The sequence below is a fragment of the Balaenoptera physalus genome (assembly GCF_965194825.1).
Source record: "Balaenoptera physalus genome assembly, chromosome: 4".
Lineage (NCBI taxonomy): Eukaryota > Metazoa > Chordata > Mammalia > Artiodactyla > Balaenopteridae > Balaenoptera > Balaenoptera physalus.
In genome coordinates this window covers 74848229-74865775 of record NC_138891.1, presented here as the reverse complement: position 1 = coordinate 74865775, position 17547 = coordinate 74848229, and the positions used below count along the sequence as shown (strand labels likewise).

At 42.3% G+C, this 17547-nt stretch overlaps 1 protein-coding gene across 12 annotated transcripts in view; it reads left to right on the top strand.

Moving 5' to 3' along the window:
* The window catches only part of RUBCN (rubicon autophagy regulator), a 63970-nt gene extending 58558 nt beyond the window's left edge, over nt 1-5412 (top strand). For all 12 annotated transcript variants that reach the window (XM_082458527.1, XM_082458534.1, XM_082458530.1 and 9 more), the window contains 4 exons: nt 482-543; nt 1000-1153; nt 2283-2376; nt 2605-5412. In XM_082458527.1, coding sequence (XP_082314653.1) covers nt 482-543; nt 1000-1153; nt 2283-2376; nt 2605-2783 — 489 coding nt within the window. In that variant the 3' untranslated portion in view covers nt 2784-5412. The remainder of the gene's footprint in view (nt 1-481; nt 544-999; nt 1154-2282; nt 2377-2604) is intronic.
* Nucleotides 5413-17547: the final 12135 nt, after the last annotated feature.

Sequence of the window (17547 nt, the reverse complement as noted above, 5' to 3'; positions counted from 1 at the left end):
ACCACACTCCTCTTTGTCGCTGGGGTGGAGCTGTAACCATCTCATCATTCTCACTTTCTCTGCGTACTTTCTCATGCCATTTTCGAGGTATCTGTCTAGTTAGAGTCTCGAACCTGGCAAGGCAGCTTGAAAGCTATAGATAACACTTAATGGCAAAAGCAGGATTTCTCCCTTCCCTGAAAATATTACTGAACAGAGAATAGGGTGTCGGGTCGGAAGTTCAGATTCTGGATTTCTCAGCAGCTCCCAGCTATGTATGTGATTTGGGAAGACTGACCTAGCAGAGGGCCCTTCCCTGACTGGGGGTGCCTTTGAAGCGAGTTGTTGAGTTACGGGTATAGAGAACAGTCTGGCTCTGGCTGCCTCGTGCAAAGCCTCCAGACGCGCAGGGTTTAAAGGCACTGGCCTTTCTAACAGTGGTTTCTCTCCTCTTTACACCCCTCTGACTCCCCACCTACCACCACAATGCCGTTCTCTTCAGCTGCTGCGGGTCCAGCTGTGTCACATGAAGAACATGTTCAAGACATGCCGACTGGCCAAAGAGTAAGTCTTGTGTGGAGGCCAGAGGCCTCTGGCTGAGCTAATGTCTCCGAAAGAAACATGTCCCAGCAGTTGGCCCTTGTTATGTGAAGCAGGAGAGTAGGGGGATCTTGCAGAAAATTGCAGAAATGGTAAATGAGAAGCCTACAGCGGTAACTATGTCTGTGTCCCTCTCTCTGGAAGGGGAGATATGGTTATTCTACCCAGGGCAGGCCCACCACTCCTTGCAAGCTGACATGCATCACTGCAGAAGGGCCTAAAAGTCACTTCTGCCCTCTAGACACCTGGTGGTGTGGAGGGTTGAGGTGGCCTGGGCTGGCTGAATGTTACCCACCCTCATTACTCTGCCTAGGACGCTTTTCTTCCCTATCCTGCTTCTGGATAGAAATCCTTCTACTCTGATGTGCCACACAAAGTGTTCATTCTCCGCTCCCACCCACTTCCCCTCATTTCCTGCAGGCTTCTGGACTCCTTTGACACAGTTCCAGGCCACCTGACAGAGGATCTCCACCTGTACTCGCTGAATGACCTGACTGCAGCCAGGAAGGGAGAGCTGGGGCCCCGGCTCGCTGACCTCACCAAGGCGGGGGCTGCCCATGTAGAGCGATGCATGGTAAGAAACTCTCACTTTAGCATGTGGCTGGGCCCTTGCTTAGGGATACCGAGAGTAGCGTGCATCCAGGGTTCTTGCCATTTAGTTCCAGGAAGTTGAATTGGCTTGTCAACACTGTGAGAAAAACTGGACAGGATTGCTCTTCCCTGGGTTGGTGAACAGCTAAATCATCCAGCTCTAAGGAACCTAGAATTAGAAGAGGATTTGGTGCTGGTATTTCTACTGGGAAACGGGCAGGACTAAGCAGGCCTTCACTAAAGAATTGTCATGATGTGAGAGGAGGACCCTGGATTAGATTCTGGAGAGGGACTTGGTCTTGGCTTTATCATTTTCAATCACTGTGATCAAAGGAAATACTTTGCCCTCTCTGAGGTAAGCCTCAATTTTCTTGTCTCTAAAATGAAGATAATGATTAATACCCACTGTCCTTTCCTCTCAGTATTTTTGAGGATTGATGAAATAATTTATGTGAAAGCATTGTGTAAACCTAAGTATTCTGTAGATGCAAGTTATCATTGTTCTTGATGTATCCAACATACCAGAAATTCATAAATTCCATATTTAGAATTTCCCGTCTTAGAATATGTCCAGTTTGTGTTCCTGTAACAGTCCCAGAATTAGAGCTTAAAATGGGGCATATGTAGAAGTCCCGTGTAGCAGGGGGCATTGGAAAGACTTCACTGTAACCTGACTCGAGGCTGGGTGTTATTTTGGAGAACTGTCCTTGCCTTTACATTTTACCTTAATTGGCTGTGTTTCCTATTTCAAAATAAAATCATTACCCAGGCTGGAATTTTGACTTTAGGAAGCCCTTTGTGGCATCGTTCCTTCCTTCTTTTCATCTCTTCTTTGAGAACCACTCTCATGGCTGGAGTTTCTCAAACTCATGCCTCTCTTGTCTTCACCTTAAAGCTTTGTCTAACACTGCCTGGCAACACTGCCCAACCCTGGCCGCAGTTTGGCCATCATGCTAAGTCCAGCCTGGGTCTCTTTCCTGAAGGTGGGAGAACACCTTAGAGTCCCTCAAGACTTATTTACATTTTGCTCCTCCCTCGCTTGTGTTCACCCTCTTGGCCAGTTCCTGTGGTGTGCTTTGCCTCATTTTGCTGCCTGTGTCTTTCCTCTCCAGCTCTGCCAAGCCAAGGGCTTCATCTGTGAGTTCTGTCAGAATGCGGATGACATCATCTTTCCCTTTGAGCTCCATAAGTGCCGGACCTGTGAAGGTGAGGGCTGGTGTCCAGTGTGGGGTGGGCAAACAAGACAGAACACGAGGCTCATTTATTTCCCATCAGCCACCCCTATTAGTAAGAGTTTGGTTTGGTTCAGCAGCTCCCTGTGTTTCCCCACAGGTGCACCAAGCCGTGGTGTGAGAAGGGTTACGGCAGCGACTTGCTTCCAGTTCGAGATAATACAAATTGTTCTTTTCTCTCTCCCCTTCCCAACTTGAATAGAGTGTAAAGCATGTTACCATAAAGCTTGTTTCAAGTCTGGAAGCTGTCCCCGCTGTGAGCGGCTGCAGGCCCGGCGAGAGTTGCTGGCCAAGCAGAGCCTGGAGTCCTACATGTCAGACTATGAGGAGGAACCCACCGAGGCCTTGGCCCTGGAGGCCGCCGTCCTGGAGACCACCTGAAGAAAGCACGTAAAGCACTCTTTCTAGGGGCTAGGGTCACACATAGTGCAGAACTGAGCCACCTTTTTAAGGACTTTACCCACTTGGTTTTTTTTTTTTAATTATTATCATCATTATTAATTTTTACAACCTGTCTAATGTCCATGTACAGTCAACCTTATTTAGGTTGGTGGGGTCCAGTCTGTTGTGACAATTTATAGGTACCAAGTATTTCCATCAAAACTGACACATGGGTCCCTAAGTGAAGCTTCTAGTGCCTCTGTCAGGGGAATGGACAGGGAGACCCAATTCTTCCGACATCCGTGGCCTTCTCCACTTGGACCAGATCTGGTTTCAGCTGCATCTCAAGTATCATTTCCAGTTTTATTTTGTTGTAATTCTGGAGCTTCTGAGCCAGGCCTTTCTCAGCGAACTCACTTCTCCTTTGCTGCTGAAACAGGAGGATGGAGTTTTCTCTCTCCCAGTCCTGGAATAGGGTCAGACTGTGCCCTGAGGAGAAGCAGCAGAGAATGGGACTACATCGTGGGCATTCTTATTTAGGTGTTTTTGAGGCCATAAAAACAGTGTTATTGCTACCTTAGAATTTTCAGAGACCTCAAGGAGGCAGTCATGACTTCCTTGTTTGAAATATTCTAGGCATAGATGATGTCACAGGCTGACTTTCTTTATCTACCCTGGGGGACTTGACACAAAGAACAGAACTGATACTTAGACCAGGCCCATTTCTAGGCATAAGTAACGCTACAACTCTGTTATTTAAGGAGCATTTATTCAGTCAGAGGGGCTGTTGGCCTCCTCTTAGGTGATCAGGTCCCTTTTAGTCAACATAGCTCTGGTGCAGGTTTGATCTTTCAAGCTCAGGCAAGTCCCTGATGCCATCCTAAATTGAGGACAGAAGCCCCATCCACCATTTTATCAGTGGGTCTCTTGCCACTGTGTCCTCTGTTAGGTGGTCAGTGTAGTTCTGAGTAGAAGCCTGGCCCAACTCCGTGCTCTCCCTCTGCTCCTGAAGCACAGCTGGGACCCTCCCTGGTGGCTGATCTCTTGCCTTAGTTTCTTTTGTCAAAGTTGAGGAAAAAGCTTCCTGCTATTAGTGGTGTCAGACAACTTGACAGTTTGTGGATGTGAGCGTGAATGTTCCCGTGTTCTTGGGATAACAAGAGCCTTTATGCCAATTATGCACTTAACTCTTTAGCCTGGTGATATTCATATGTTCACTCATCCTTTTCTTATTACTAACTTTAACACACACACACACACCCTTTTTTAATGTGTGTTTTGATGGGAAAAGTTTTTGCTGGGACCGAGTATATGTTTGTCATATTCTTTAAGTTGCTGTACTTCCTGACCTGTATGTAAAACACTGGTCAGGATCACTGCTCTGAGGGCTGGCAGCTCTGTGCACTAAAGCCCAGAGCATTTTTGTTTTGGGACTGACTTCTTCCTGGGTACCTGTCTTTCCATAGTTGGTTGCTTGTAGGGAAAACTTGCTGTGGGCGCTGCCCCAGGAAGCTGAACAGAAAGTTGCACATGGTTGGTGGAAGCTGATGAGTGCCTGAGTTGGAGGCAACCAGGAGTCTCACAGGAAGTCGAAGGGGCAGTAAAGTAACAGCCAGAGCTGAGGCTCCACCAGGACAAGAGGGAGCAGGGAGGAATTGACCTCTGGTGTTGGTCCCTCTGCTTCAGACTTGGGATCTGAAGGCTACTTCAGGCTGTTCTCCCTTCAGTGCACGGGTGGGGCGGAGGGGCTGTGAAGGCCAAGGCCTCCAGCTCAGCCCAGTTGTGAAGGGCAGACTAGAAGCTCCCTTGTCCTTCAAGGAGCTTTGGGAATGACCCTATGAAACTCAAGTCTCACTGAGGATTAGGCCTCAGATTCAGACTAAGGGCTTTGTGAAGATGGTGAGCTCTACTTCCACTTTTGGTTTAAATTACAAATCTAGCTCCTTACTCCAAGTCACTACACTGGAGGAGAGATATACTCTCATTATTGTCGTGCGCGTTTCATATAGCATAGGATCAAAGGATGGAAGATGCTGACACTGTTTCTGAAGCTGAGCTCAACAGTCTCACCCTCCTGGTTTTTCACTTGTTTTTCACCACCTCTCTCACCTCATCCCTTTAGGTTGCATATCTGTTTTAGTGACCCTGACACTGTGCTGTCATCACTGTCCAAATACCCATTTATTTATTTATTTGAGAGTAGGGGGAGAGAGGAAAGAGGATGGGATTTTTTGAAAGCACTTTGCAACTTATCAGTATCTGAAAATCCCTGCTGTTGTGGGGAGAAGCTTTGAATGCACTGAAGAGAGTTCCTTCTGAATGCAATGGGAAGGAAGAAGTGTTTTTTTCTATAAATAAAGGGAAAAAGAAGTTTGCTTACAAGGTGGAGACAGATTTAAGACATAGCAGAAGAGTGGAAGGCAAATATTTTCCACTTAAATGAGACTGTTACTGACTTTCTCTACCAAAGCTTTAGAGCTTCTGTTGAATTAACATAAAAGGAGCAAGAGTCTAAATGGAGATGTTCTTGGGTGTGTACAACTCGTGTTCCGAGCTAGGTTTCTACCTGTTATAATTCATACACAGCCTAACAGTTCATTGTCATCGTTAATAAACTAAGGAAATGAAATTCTGCCTTTTATTTGCCTGCCTTGACTATCAGGAACTGGTATGGAGTGTCTACTATAAAGCAGGCATGTCTGAAAATTCAGGAAGTTTCTGTGTATTAATGCAAAGAAAACTGGACCTTACAAGTCAGGAAAAATGGATTGGAATGCTTTGTCACTGACTTGCTGTGTGACCTTGAGCAGATCACTTCACCTCTCTAGATTTCTATGTCTTCGTGTATGAAGCACTTTGTGGCACTTTCCAGTGCACGGGGTGTGCCCCCTACCTGTCCCCTTGGTGTAGCTGTCGCTTAAAGCGAGGTAAATCTTCCTCTCCGCAACATATGAATTGTCTTAGATGTTTCAGTTCCCACTTCTGTGAACAACCAGCTCTGAGTTTCTCTTTTATGCTCCTGGCCCACTGGAGCTCCAGCTCTACCCTGCAACTTTCTGAACACTTCCCCCTTCGATGTCCCTTGCTCAGCTCCAACCAGTATGTCTAAAACCAACATAAGTATCATATTTCCCCAAACCTAACCATTAGTCACCCCGGTTTGAAAATTTAGTTTCTTCCTCTCTGAGTCAGCTGGCACTTTTGGCTGGGAAAGCATTATCTCCTTCCCCACCCACTGTCGTCAAGTTATGTTGATTTTTCTCGTTAAAGTAAATGTATCTCATTCCTTTTCTACCACTAGCACACAAATTCAGCTTCTTATCTTAGATCTCAACCATCTCCAGCCACGCCAGTCTCTTCCTATTTAATCATCCGTCTAATATTTGGGTACCTACTGTATGCTGGTTTCTGTGCTAGGCTCTGGGGCTATCGCATGGAGCAAAACAGAGACAGTCCCTGCCCCTTAAGGCACTCAGGGTCTTGCGGGGGAGACAGACATTGCCCAAAGTTACTAAAATGAATATGTAATTACAAGCTGTAATAGCTATGAAGGAGAAGAGTCAATGCAGTTAAAAAAATAAATAACAAGGATACCTAATTTAGATTGGAGAGAATTAAGGCCCCTGAGAAGGTGATACTTCCACCAAGACCCCAAAAATGAGGCTCAGAATAGGGAGAAAAGGGCTCCAGACTGGGACTAGCATATACTGATGGTCCTAAGACAGAAGGAGTTTGGGCAAGGAACTGCAAGAAGGACTTAACTAAGAATTTCAGATTGTATTGTAAGAACATGGGGGACCAAAGATTTTAGATTTTATTCTGAGAACATTGGAAAGCCATTGAAGAGTTTTAATCAGAGGAGTGACTGATCTGGTTAAATGTCAGCATCCGCTTTGCAGAAAATAGAGTAAAAGAAGAGTAGAAGCGATAGATATCCTAAGGAGTTGGCTGCAATAGTTCAGGAGAGAAATTATGTTCGTTTGGACGAGCGTGTGGCATAGCATTGTCACTGTCACCTCATTAGCCCCAAACCTCTAAAAACAAGATAAATACCAGATGTTTTGTTCTGACTCTGACATTTTTAAGCAGGGAGCAAAAGGCTGGGGTTGGGGGAGTGGGGCAAGATATTAGAAAGATGCTGGGATACATTACAGAATCCAACGAAAATTAACAACTAAGTTTCAGGAAGGGCAGAGACCAGGGCAGCTCTGGAACCTCAGCTGCAGGATTTGCCGTCCTCTTGAGTCTGCTGCCAGCGAGGCAGGCCAGATAGTAGAGTTATGGCTGTGTTGGGGCCTCCCTACTGAGGATTGGGGGTACACCACAAAGAAAGGGGAACTGTGAGCTGGACACTCATCCTTTCTGGCATTGACTTTGTTATTCATCATTTTCTGTGGCCCCAAATGTTTGTAGATTTACTATACCCTCTAATGGTGTAAAGAGTAGGCATAATTTTTATAGCATCCTGGTTAAAGTGAGGCCCAACCCTACTTCCTTTTTCCTTTGAACGTTTGGCTTAGAGGATGGGAGAAGGGGATCAATATGCCCACCACCATATCCTGCTGGCTCTTCTACCTGATCAACTATAGTCCTCTCCCATTTCTGATCTCCAGGGTATCAAACTGTTTGCTCTTAAAGCTTTAGTGAAGCAGCTTCCAGATGGTCCAAGCATTCCAATTGTGAGCTTGACGTTCTTGGGATCAAAGATGAATGTGATAAAAAGGAAAGAGAATCTACCTAGCACTAGTATTCTAGGAGCATGGAGAACACGAGGATGTGCTTTGCATATACCCTTGCCTCCCTCAATTCTGTGGACTGCTTCTGGGGGAGGAACAGAAAGCAGAGAGCTGTGCTCTGGTTTTGGATGTACACTTAATACCAGACCAGCGAGGTGAGAGTTCCTGTGTTAAAAGAAACCTTGCGTAGTCAGAAGGTTCTTAGGATGTAGGTGGGAGTTTTAGTGACCAGCCCTCCAAGAGGCTACAGCAGACCAGTAAGACTCAAGCCTGAAACACAGCACAGCACAGATGCCCTGTAGCCATTAGGCAACAAGCCCTAGGAAAGTCCTGTCCTTTTCTCTCACAACTCCTGCGATTTCTCACCTGTTTTCCCTTTAAACAGTGATGCCTGTAGTTCCCAAATGGTTTTATTTTCCCACTGGCCCACTGCAGGAACAGCCAGACTCCTGGCTTCGCCTTCAAGCTCCTGTTCCCACAGCAAGCACAAAACAGCACTAGCAGCGGTAAAGGGAAAACAGAGAAGTAAAAGGCACCTCTCTCTCCTCTGCCCCTCACTTCCCAGCCTTTTTCTACTTAGAAACTGAAGAAAGAAATTCAACCTAGATGCCAACAATGGGTCTGTCTACACAGAGGTCTAAAAGAAGAGTTGTATATGTCTCTCTTAACCACTGGAAGCCCTCAGCCACAGAGCTAACGAAAAGAAAGTCCTGACAAGGTGAAAAGCAAGAATGAGGCCTGCAGAGGTAAAGGGAAAAACAGAGCGTCCCCTTTCTCTCTCTTTCTCTCCCTCCCTCTCCCTCTCTTTCTTCGTTATTTAATAATATTTAAATGTAGTTTTCTGATACATTCACATGCTTAAAACCCATAGAAAGATATACAATGAAAAGTCCCTCCCATTTCTGTAGCCATGTGCCCTGTTTCTGCCTCACCCCCTTCGGTAGCCACTCATGACTTTTCTTTTTATCCTTACAGAGTTTCTCTATGCAAATACAAGCAAATTATATATATATATATAATCTATTCTTCACACTTCTTTAAAAACTAGCATACTGTATACACATTTCTGTCTCTTGCTTTTTTTCTGCCTAGCAGTATAATATCTTAGAGAATTTTCTATATCACTACATGAAGAGTTTCTATATTCTTTTTTATAGCTGCACATTTTCCATTATATGGATAGATTATAATTGATTCAACCATTTACCTATTGAGGGACATTTAAGTTGTTTCCAATCTTTTACTAATACAAACAACGCTACAGTGAAAAACTTGGTCATATGGCATTTCACATGGGTGCAAGCATATCCATAGGATAAATTATCCAAAATGGAATGGCTGGCACAAAAGATTCGTGCATTTGTAATTTTGATAAATGTTGCCAAGTTGCCCTCCATAGTGGGAATAAGGAGATTGGGGCAGTGGGAAGGACAGAAAGCATTACTGTGGAGTCATACTCCCCTGCCTAAGACTCACCAGTATTTCTCTCCCCATAAGATAAAGTTTGGTTTCTTCTCCTGGCACGTAAAGGACCTTCAATACATGACCACACTTTAGCTTCATGGCCTGATCTCCTGCCATTCCCTGAACTACTAGCAGTTTCCTAAATACACCTTGATCTTTCCTCCTTTAAAGAACTAACTCAGCTATATCACAGCGTTCCCTGCCTGCATTCTACTATACCCACCCACTGTGAGCCCTTGGCACTCTCTCTAAACCTCCTGTTAGAGCACTTCTCACACAATCTTGTTATTTAGTATTTTCCCAAATAGAACAAACAAACAAGTAAATGAATGGAGTGAATGAATGAATGTAAGGAATTGCCTGTTCTGTGTGGAGGCAAGTGGACAGATGAAATGACCCTTTGAGGGTCTTCCTGACAAGGATTGCCTTTGCTACAGCAGTGGTCTTTCCTGTCCTCTTTAATCACCCTAGGCTCATTAGTGTTCCCTTTGCAAAGTCCCAATGATATCCCCAAAGACCCCACACGAGCCCTTCCAAATTAAGCCAGAAGAACCCATGCTGAGGTCTTAGGTAGAAAGGAGGCCCTGACAGGGTCAACCCATATTGGGGTCCTGTAGTCAGATGAATTTAGTCAGTTTTCCTCTTTGCCACATGGATCTCTGTAATGACTGTTCTTTACCTTTTTACTACCAGCAGGAGCAGGTCTGATTTCTTCCAACCAAAAGAGCCTGAACTCACCCGAATCTGAGATGAATATGAAGCCAACTGACCCTGGGGCTCTCTAGTCTCACTGCACAATTTGTCTTTAGGGTGTCCCTGCTGTTTTCCCCCAGATCAGGGATCCTCAGGGGACTCTACTACAGACAATTCTGTGGGTGCCCACCCCCTCAGAGTCTATGTGGGTTCAACTATTCATAATAGTTGGGTTCAACAAATAGACATGACTCTTCCTGGAGAGTGAGAGAACCACTTGGGAAACATTCTGTTCTTGATAGTTTTTCCCTCTCTGCCTGTCAGTGGGAACAAGAATGATCAGAAGTACATTGTAGGACATGGGACAGGATTGTTCTGACCTTGCCTCTGATTACCTCCCGTCTTAGCTTTCTTATCTCTTTTCTTGCCAGCAAATATCTACAGTGATTACTTTCCCAAATATTGAAGTGATGAAAGTGTCCTCATCTCCCTTCTCCTCCCTCAGCTTTGTCTGCGACTGTTTCTGTTTTGTCCAACAGCCATTATTAGAGTAGATAACATTCCAAATGTACTTCACTCACTTTATTATTAAACTGCCAGCTTTTCCTTGCCAGGGACTAAAGCAGGAGATACAAAGATATTTATATGTCCTAAAAATACGCTAGGTATTTAAAAATTGTTATGTCTACAAGGTAAGCTGAGAGAAGAATGATAAAGCTGTGTGAAAGACTGCTGAAGTTGATAGAGTATCCAAATGTTTTCCAACCAGAGATTAAAAAAAAAAAATAGCTTACAGCACAGAATCTTTACTTGTTCTGAGGTTCTTTGTTTTTTACCAACTAGGTGTGGTTCAAGGAAGCCAAAGCTTGATATCCAGCAAGTTCTCAAACTTCTCTTCCCAACATTTAACTTAGACTTGAGATCTTCATAGGCCAAGAGTGAGAAGACTGTTCAACAGGGGAAAAGAAAAAGGGCCACTGAGTTACATTGCCAGCCCAGCATTCATTCATTCATTTATTCATTCATTCATCTATCCATCCATCCATCCCAAATAAACATCTATTGAATATTTACTATGTTTCTGTGTTCCAGACACCAGGCCAGATCTGGAATACAAAGAATCATAGAACATTGTTTCAAAAGATGTTTACAGAAGCGTAATTTATGAGAGTACAAAGTTAATGGAAAATATCCAAAAGTAGATGCAATCATTAAAATGATGGTTATAAAGACCAGGATGGTAACATGAAAAAAACCTTATAACACAATGTTATATGAAAAAAAAGAGAAAAAGTTTATGTCAAATATTTATGAGTCCATACTAATAAATAAAGAATTGAATAAATAAATAAATTGGGAAGAAGAGACAAATCTTCCTGACAGAATTCCAAACAATATATGTAAATCCTATGCCCCTCCAGGAGGTGGAGCTTAATCCCCTCTCCCCATGAGGGTGGACTGGAATTAGTGATTTGCTTTTAAAAAAAGAAAATGGCGCAGAGCAACTAGGCCCGTGAGCCACAATTACTGAGCCTGCGCGTCTGGAGCCTGTGCTCCGCAACAAGAGAGGCCACGATAGTGAGAGGCCCGCGCACCGCGATGAAGAGTGGCCCCCACTTGCCACAACTGGAGAAAGCCCTCGCACAGAAATGAAGATCCAACACAGCCATAAATAAATAAATAAATAAATAAAATTAAACTTAAAAAAAAAAAAAAAGCATGGAAATAGAGAAATAGCAGCTGTACAATGGGCAAAGCTGGCCAACACTACCTTAACCAAGTGATCAAGGTTAACATCACCAGGGGTGCCGTTTGGATATTATGCACCCCTGTGATGAGATGGGCACATCCCCACGTGGTATTTCCAAAAACCCATTGCCCCAGTCTAATCATGAGAAAAACATAACGCAAACCCAATTTGAGGGACGTTCTACAAAATACCTGAACAGTACTCCTCAAAACTATCAAAGTCATGAAAAACAAGAGACTAACTATCACAGACCAAAAGAACCTAAGGAGACATGACGACTAAATGCAATGCGCTATCCTAGATTGGATCCTGGAACAGAAAAAAGGACGTTACTGGCAAAACCAGTAAAATCTGAATAAAGTCTAGAGTTTAGTTAAAAGCAATGTACTAATGTTGGTTTCTTAGTCTTGAAAGATGTAAGATGGTGACATTAGAGAAAACTGAAATTGGATGAAGGGTATATAAGAACTCACATACTGTCTTTGCAACTTTCCTATAAATCTAAAATTGTTCCAAAATAAGAAGTTTATATATAGGCAAGTATATATACCCCCTTATTGCAATTATAGAAAAACATTCATGGAAAGAAAAATACACATGGGAAGAGAAGGAAATACATAAAAGTAAGTGTAGCTCTGCAGAAATGATGGAACTATGGAGTGATTTTTTCCTTTTTATCTGCCTATTGAAATATCTGTAAAGTCATATTATTTTTTATAATTTAAAGAGTTCACTTTGGTTTGGTTTGGTTTTAGGGAAAAAATTCTTTTCCTTGAAATGCAGAGGGAATGTACAAAAGTATATAGATACTGGAGGGGGGGTCAAGATAGCTATTGCTTTAAAATACCCCCAAATATTATTCTGCACAAGATGCGCTGACCCACGTTGGCCCAGAAAACATGGAGAGCTCCTTCCTTCTTTCTTTTTCTTTTTTTCCTTCCAGTTTTGTCCTTCCTTCTTTATCTCCCCGCCTCATGTGCAGTTCCTCTGAGAACTGGTGCCTCTGTCCAGCCCTTCTGTCCTGAGAGCACACAGGGAGAAGACACCTTGGAGTTTCCATAAGAGCCAGGGACAGAGACAAGGCTAGTGGGAATCAGGAAAACCCTCTTGAGGTTTTAGAGTGGAAGGTCCAGACAATGACCATCTGGACAGTTCTCCAGAGGCTTCTAGGATTCCAGCTATTCCAGAGACTACAAACAGCACTATTTGACTCTGGCATGGAGCTCTCATCAGCACCTGTGAGCAGAAACCATTCCTTTGTTTGCACTTGACCATACCATACCCCTTTTGGACCCAAGTAGAAGTAAAGTCTTTAAAGGCAAAGAGTTTACCAACCAGACAGAAATATTTATCCAGCTTGCCTTCTTTCCATAATATGCCAGTCAAAGATCCCAGAGAACAGATAGATAGAGCAAGCCTTCTTTTTAGTTCTTAATTAACATCACCCACCCCCCCAAAAAAATTACCAGAAATAAGTTCATTTTTTTAAACCTCTGACCAAGGAGTGGGCACATGGATCAAGCTGGATTGCCTGAACTCTTTCCCTAGTCTTGGAACCTTGAGCAAATAAGACAATGACCAAAAAAATAAGTGGGCTGGCACTTTCTCATTCTAGCATGGTGAAGAGACTGTCATTCCTCTCTCCTGGATTCTGGGGCTGCCAGTTTCCTATCCTGTTCTGAGTCCAGTTTTTTAGCTTTCCCTTCAAATCTTTTTAGTACATTCCTTTTTCCTAAGGTAGCAGGAGCCAGTTTCTGTTGCTGGCAAGCAAAAAACCTTGGTATAGGCAGTGAAAGGGCCACAGTGACAAATTATGCAATTAAATATTGGCTTTACTTGTCTGACTTAAACTGATCCAGATCATGGATGTGTGATTCTTTTCATCAACCATGTAAATGACTCAGTGCTTGGATGCAGTTCCTGCCCTTTAGAAATTTAGAGTTTAGTTATAATATAGGATGTACACAAACGAAATCATTACATATGGATTTTTTACTGTGTGCTGAACACTATTCTAAAGTTTTTACATGTATGACTCATTTAATCCTCCCAACTACCCTATGAAGTAGATACCATTATCATTTCCATTCTATAAAGAAGTAATTGAGGCACAGAGAGTTTAAATAACTTGCCCAAAGTGACAAAGCTAGTAAACAATGGAGCCTGGATCTAAATACAGCCAGTCTAGTTATAAAAATCCCACTCTTAACAACTATGTTATATGGGAATGAATGTTAAAGACAGAGTTCTGGAAGGTCAGAGAAGGGGGAGATCAATGTGGCCAGAGTGATCAGGGGAGGCCTCAAGGGCCTCTTGGTTCTGGAGCTGGGTGGGAGGCAGCGTGGGATTTAATCTGAGAGGAGGGAGAAGGGCCTTCTGGGACAGAGGAGGGTCAATGCAGCAGGAGCAAAAACACAAAGCTGAAACTGAAAACGGTGTTTAGACAACTATGAGACATATAGAGAAGGGGGTCTTTTGGAAGGCGTTCAAGGAACAACTGGATAGTTAGTGGGGAGGTCAGACCATAAAGGGCCTTGAATGACAGGTCAACCACTATGACTTTACCCTGCAATGAGGGCCCCTGCAGCTTTTACAGGGAATAACATTTGGGAACTTTTTTTGTTACAGAAAATTGAAAGCATACACAAAGATATTGAGAGTAGAATACTGAACCCCCGTGTATCCTTTATGCAGCTTCAGCAATTATCAGCTCACAGTCAACTGTGTTTCGTCTATACCCCCACCCTCTACCCCTATCAAGATTATTTTGAAGCAAATCTCAGACATTAATTCATCTGTACATACTTCAGTTTATGTAAAAAATCCCAAGGAATCTATTTTTAAAAACCCTCCTAGAACTAATGAGTTTAGCAATGTAGCAGGATATAAGATAAACATACAAAAGTCAATTGCATTTCTGTATACTAGCAATGAACACGTGGACACCAAAATTAAAAATACCATAACACTAAAAAAAGAAAGAAAGAAAAAGAAACACTTAGGTGTAAATCAAACAAAATATGTACAGGATTTGTATGCAGCAAGTACAAATTTCGGATGAAAGGTATCAAAGAAGATCTAAATGAATGGAGAGGTATATTATGTTCATGGATTGGAAGAGTCAACATAGTAAAGATGTCAGTTATCTCCAAATTTATATACAGACTTAATGCAAATCCTATCAAAATTTCAGCAAGATTTTTTTGTTTTATGGACAAGGTTATTCTAAAATTTATATGAAAAGACAAAGGACAAGAATAACAAACTATTTTGAAAAAGAAGAAGAAAGTAAGAGGAATCAGTCTACCCAATTTCAAGACATTATATGGTTACAGTGATCAAGAACTGTGTGGTAGGGGCTTCCCTGGTGATGCAGTGGTTAAGAATCCACCTGCCAATGCAGGGGACACGGGTTCGAGCCCTGGTCTGGGAAGATCCCACATGCCGCGGAGCAGCTAATCCCTTGTGCCACAACTACTGAGCCTGTGCTCTAGAGCCCGTGAGCCACAACTACTGAGCCCGTGAGCCTAGAGCCTGTGCTCTGCAACAAGAGAAGCCACCGCAATGAGAAGCCTACACACCGCAACGAAGAGTAGCCCCCACTCGCTGCAACTAGAGAAAGCCCGTGTGCAGCAACGAAGACCCAATGCAGCCAAAAATAAAAATAAATAAAATAAATAAATTTATTTTTTAAAAAAAAGAACTGTGTGGTACTGGTGGAGGTGTAGACACAGATCAATGGAACAGAATAGAGAGCCCAGCAATAGACCAACACAAATTATGCCCACCTGATTTTTGACAAAGAAGCGAAAGCAGTTTGATGGAAGAAAGATAGCCCTTTCAACAAATGTTGCTGGAGCAATTGGAAATCCACAGACAAAAAAAGATGAACCTTGACTTAGTATCACAGCTATACAAAAATTAACTCAAAATGGATCACAGACTTAAATGTAAAATGTAAAATTATAGAACTTTTAGGAAAAAAAAAAAAGAGAAAATCTCAGGATCTGTGGCTAAGCAAAGAATTCTTAGACTTGACACCAAAAGCATGATTTATATAAGGACACATCAAAATAAAAACTTTTTCTCTGCAAAAGACCCTGTTAGGAGGACAAAAACACAAGCTACAAACTGGGAGAAGATATTGCAAACCACACATGCAGTAAAGAGCTAGTACCTAAAATACATAAGGAACTCTCAAAACTCAACAGTAAATGTATGTCAATTATACCTCAATTTTTAATAATTAAAAACTCAACAGTAATAAACAATCCAACTAGAATATGAGCAAAAGATATGAAGAGACATTTCACTGAAAAAGATATACAGATTGTAAATAAGCACGTGAAAACATGTTCAATATTACTAGCCATTAGGGAAATGCAAATTTAAACCACAAGATATAACTACATAGCTATCAGAATCACAGAAATTAAAAATAGTAACAATATTAAATGTTGGCAAGGATGCAGAGAGACTGTATCACTTGTTTATTGCAGGTGAGAGTATAAAATGGTATAGCCACCATGGAAAACAGTTTGTCAGTTTCTTATAAGACTAAACATGCAACTATCCTACAACCCACCAATTTCACCCTTGCACATTTATCTCCAAGAAATAAAAATACATATTCACACAAAAATCCGTATGTGATGCTAATAGCAGCTTTATTAGTCAAAAACTGGAAACAACCCAGATATCATTCTACAGCTGAATAATTAAACTATAGTACATCCGTACCTTAAAACATTACTCAGAATTAAAAGGAACAAACTATTGATACATGCAACAACCTGGATGAATCCCCAGGGCGTTATGCTGAGTGAAAAAAGTCAATCCCCAAACATTCTGCATGATTCCATTTATATAACGTCCTTGAAATGACATAAGTATAGAAATGGAGAACAGAGTAGGGGTTTCCAGAGGTTAAGGAGAGGGTGGGGTCAGGAGGGAAGTGAATGTGGCTATAAAAGGGCAACAGGAGGGATCCTTGGCAATATTCTGTATCTTTACTCTTTCAACGTTAGCATCCTGTTTGTGATGTTGTATTATAGTTTTGCAAGCTATTACCATTGGGGGAAATGGGGTAAAAGGTATGTGGACTATCTCTGTATTATTTCTTATAATTGCATGTGTGTCTACAATTATTTCAAATTAAAAGTTTAATTTTAAAAATTGATGTTATAAATTGCCATGAGAAAGAATCAGCAGATGTAATAGGAAAATTCTCCAGGAACTACAGAAGTTAGAGCAATATGAAAGGGAATTTAAAATAAATATATTAATTTACATGGAAATGGAAAGGGCTAAAAATAGACAAGGAAATGCTAAGAAGAATAATCTTGCTCTAACAGAGATCAAAATGTGTTCTAAAGCTATCATAATTAAGAGAGTGTGGCACTTGTGTAGGAAAAGACAAATTAGAACAACGAAACAAAATGGAAAGTCCATAAATAGATCTATACATATAAGGAAACTTGATATGCCACAGAGGTGGTATCACAAGTCAATAGGGCAGTGATAGATTATTTGGTATATGATTATTTAATACTGGTTATCCATATGAAAAAAAATTATTTTAGATCCACACCTCAAGTCAACACACAAAAAAATTCTAGGTAAAGACCTAATTGGTGGGCTTCCCTGGTGGCACAGTGGTTAAGAATCTGCCTGCCAATGCAGGGGACACAGGTTCGAGCCCTGGGCCGGGAAGATCCCACATGCCGCGGAGCAGCTAAGCCCGTGCGCCACAACTACTGAGCCTGCGCTCTAGAGCCCGCGAGCTACAACTACTGAGCCCATGTGCCACAACTACTGAAGCCCACGTGCCTAGAGCCCGTGCTCCGCAACAAGAGAAGCCACCGCAATGAGAAGCCCGCGCACCGCAACAAAGAGTAGCCCCTGCTCACCACAACTAGAGAAAGCCTGTGCACAGCAACGAAGACCCAATGCAGCCAAAAATAAAATAAAATAAAATAAATAAATTTATAAATAAATAATAAATTAAAAAATTTTTTTTTAAAAGACCTAAATGTGAAAAATAAAATTTTATTACTGTTGTGGCTTAAACTGTGTCCCCCCAAAAGATCTGTTCAAGTCCTAACTCTTGGTACCTGTGAAT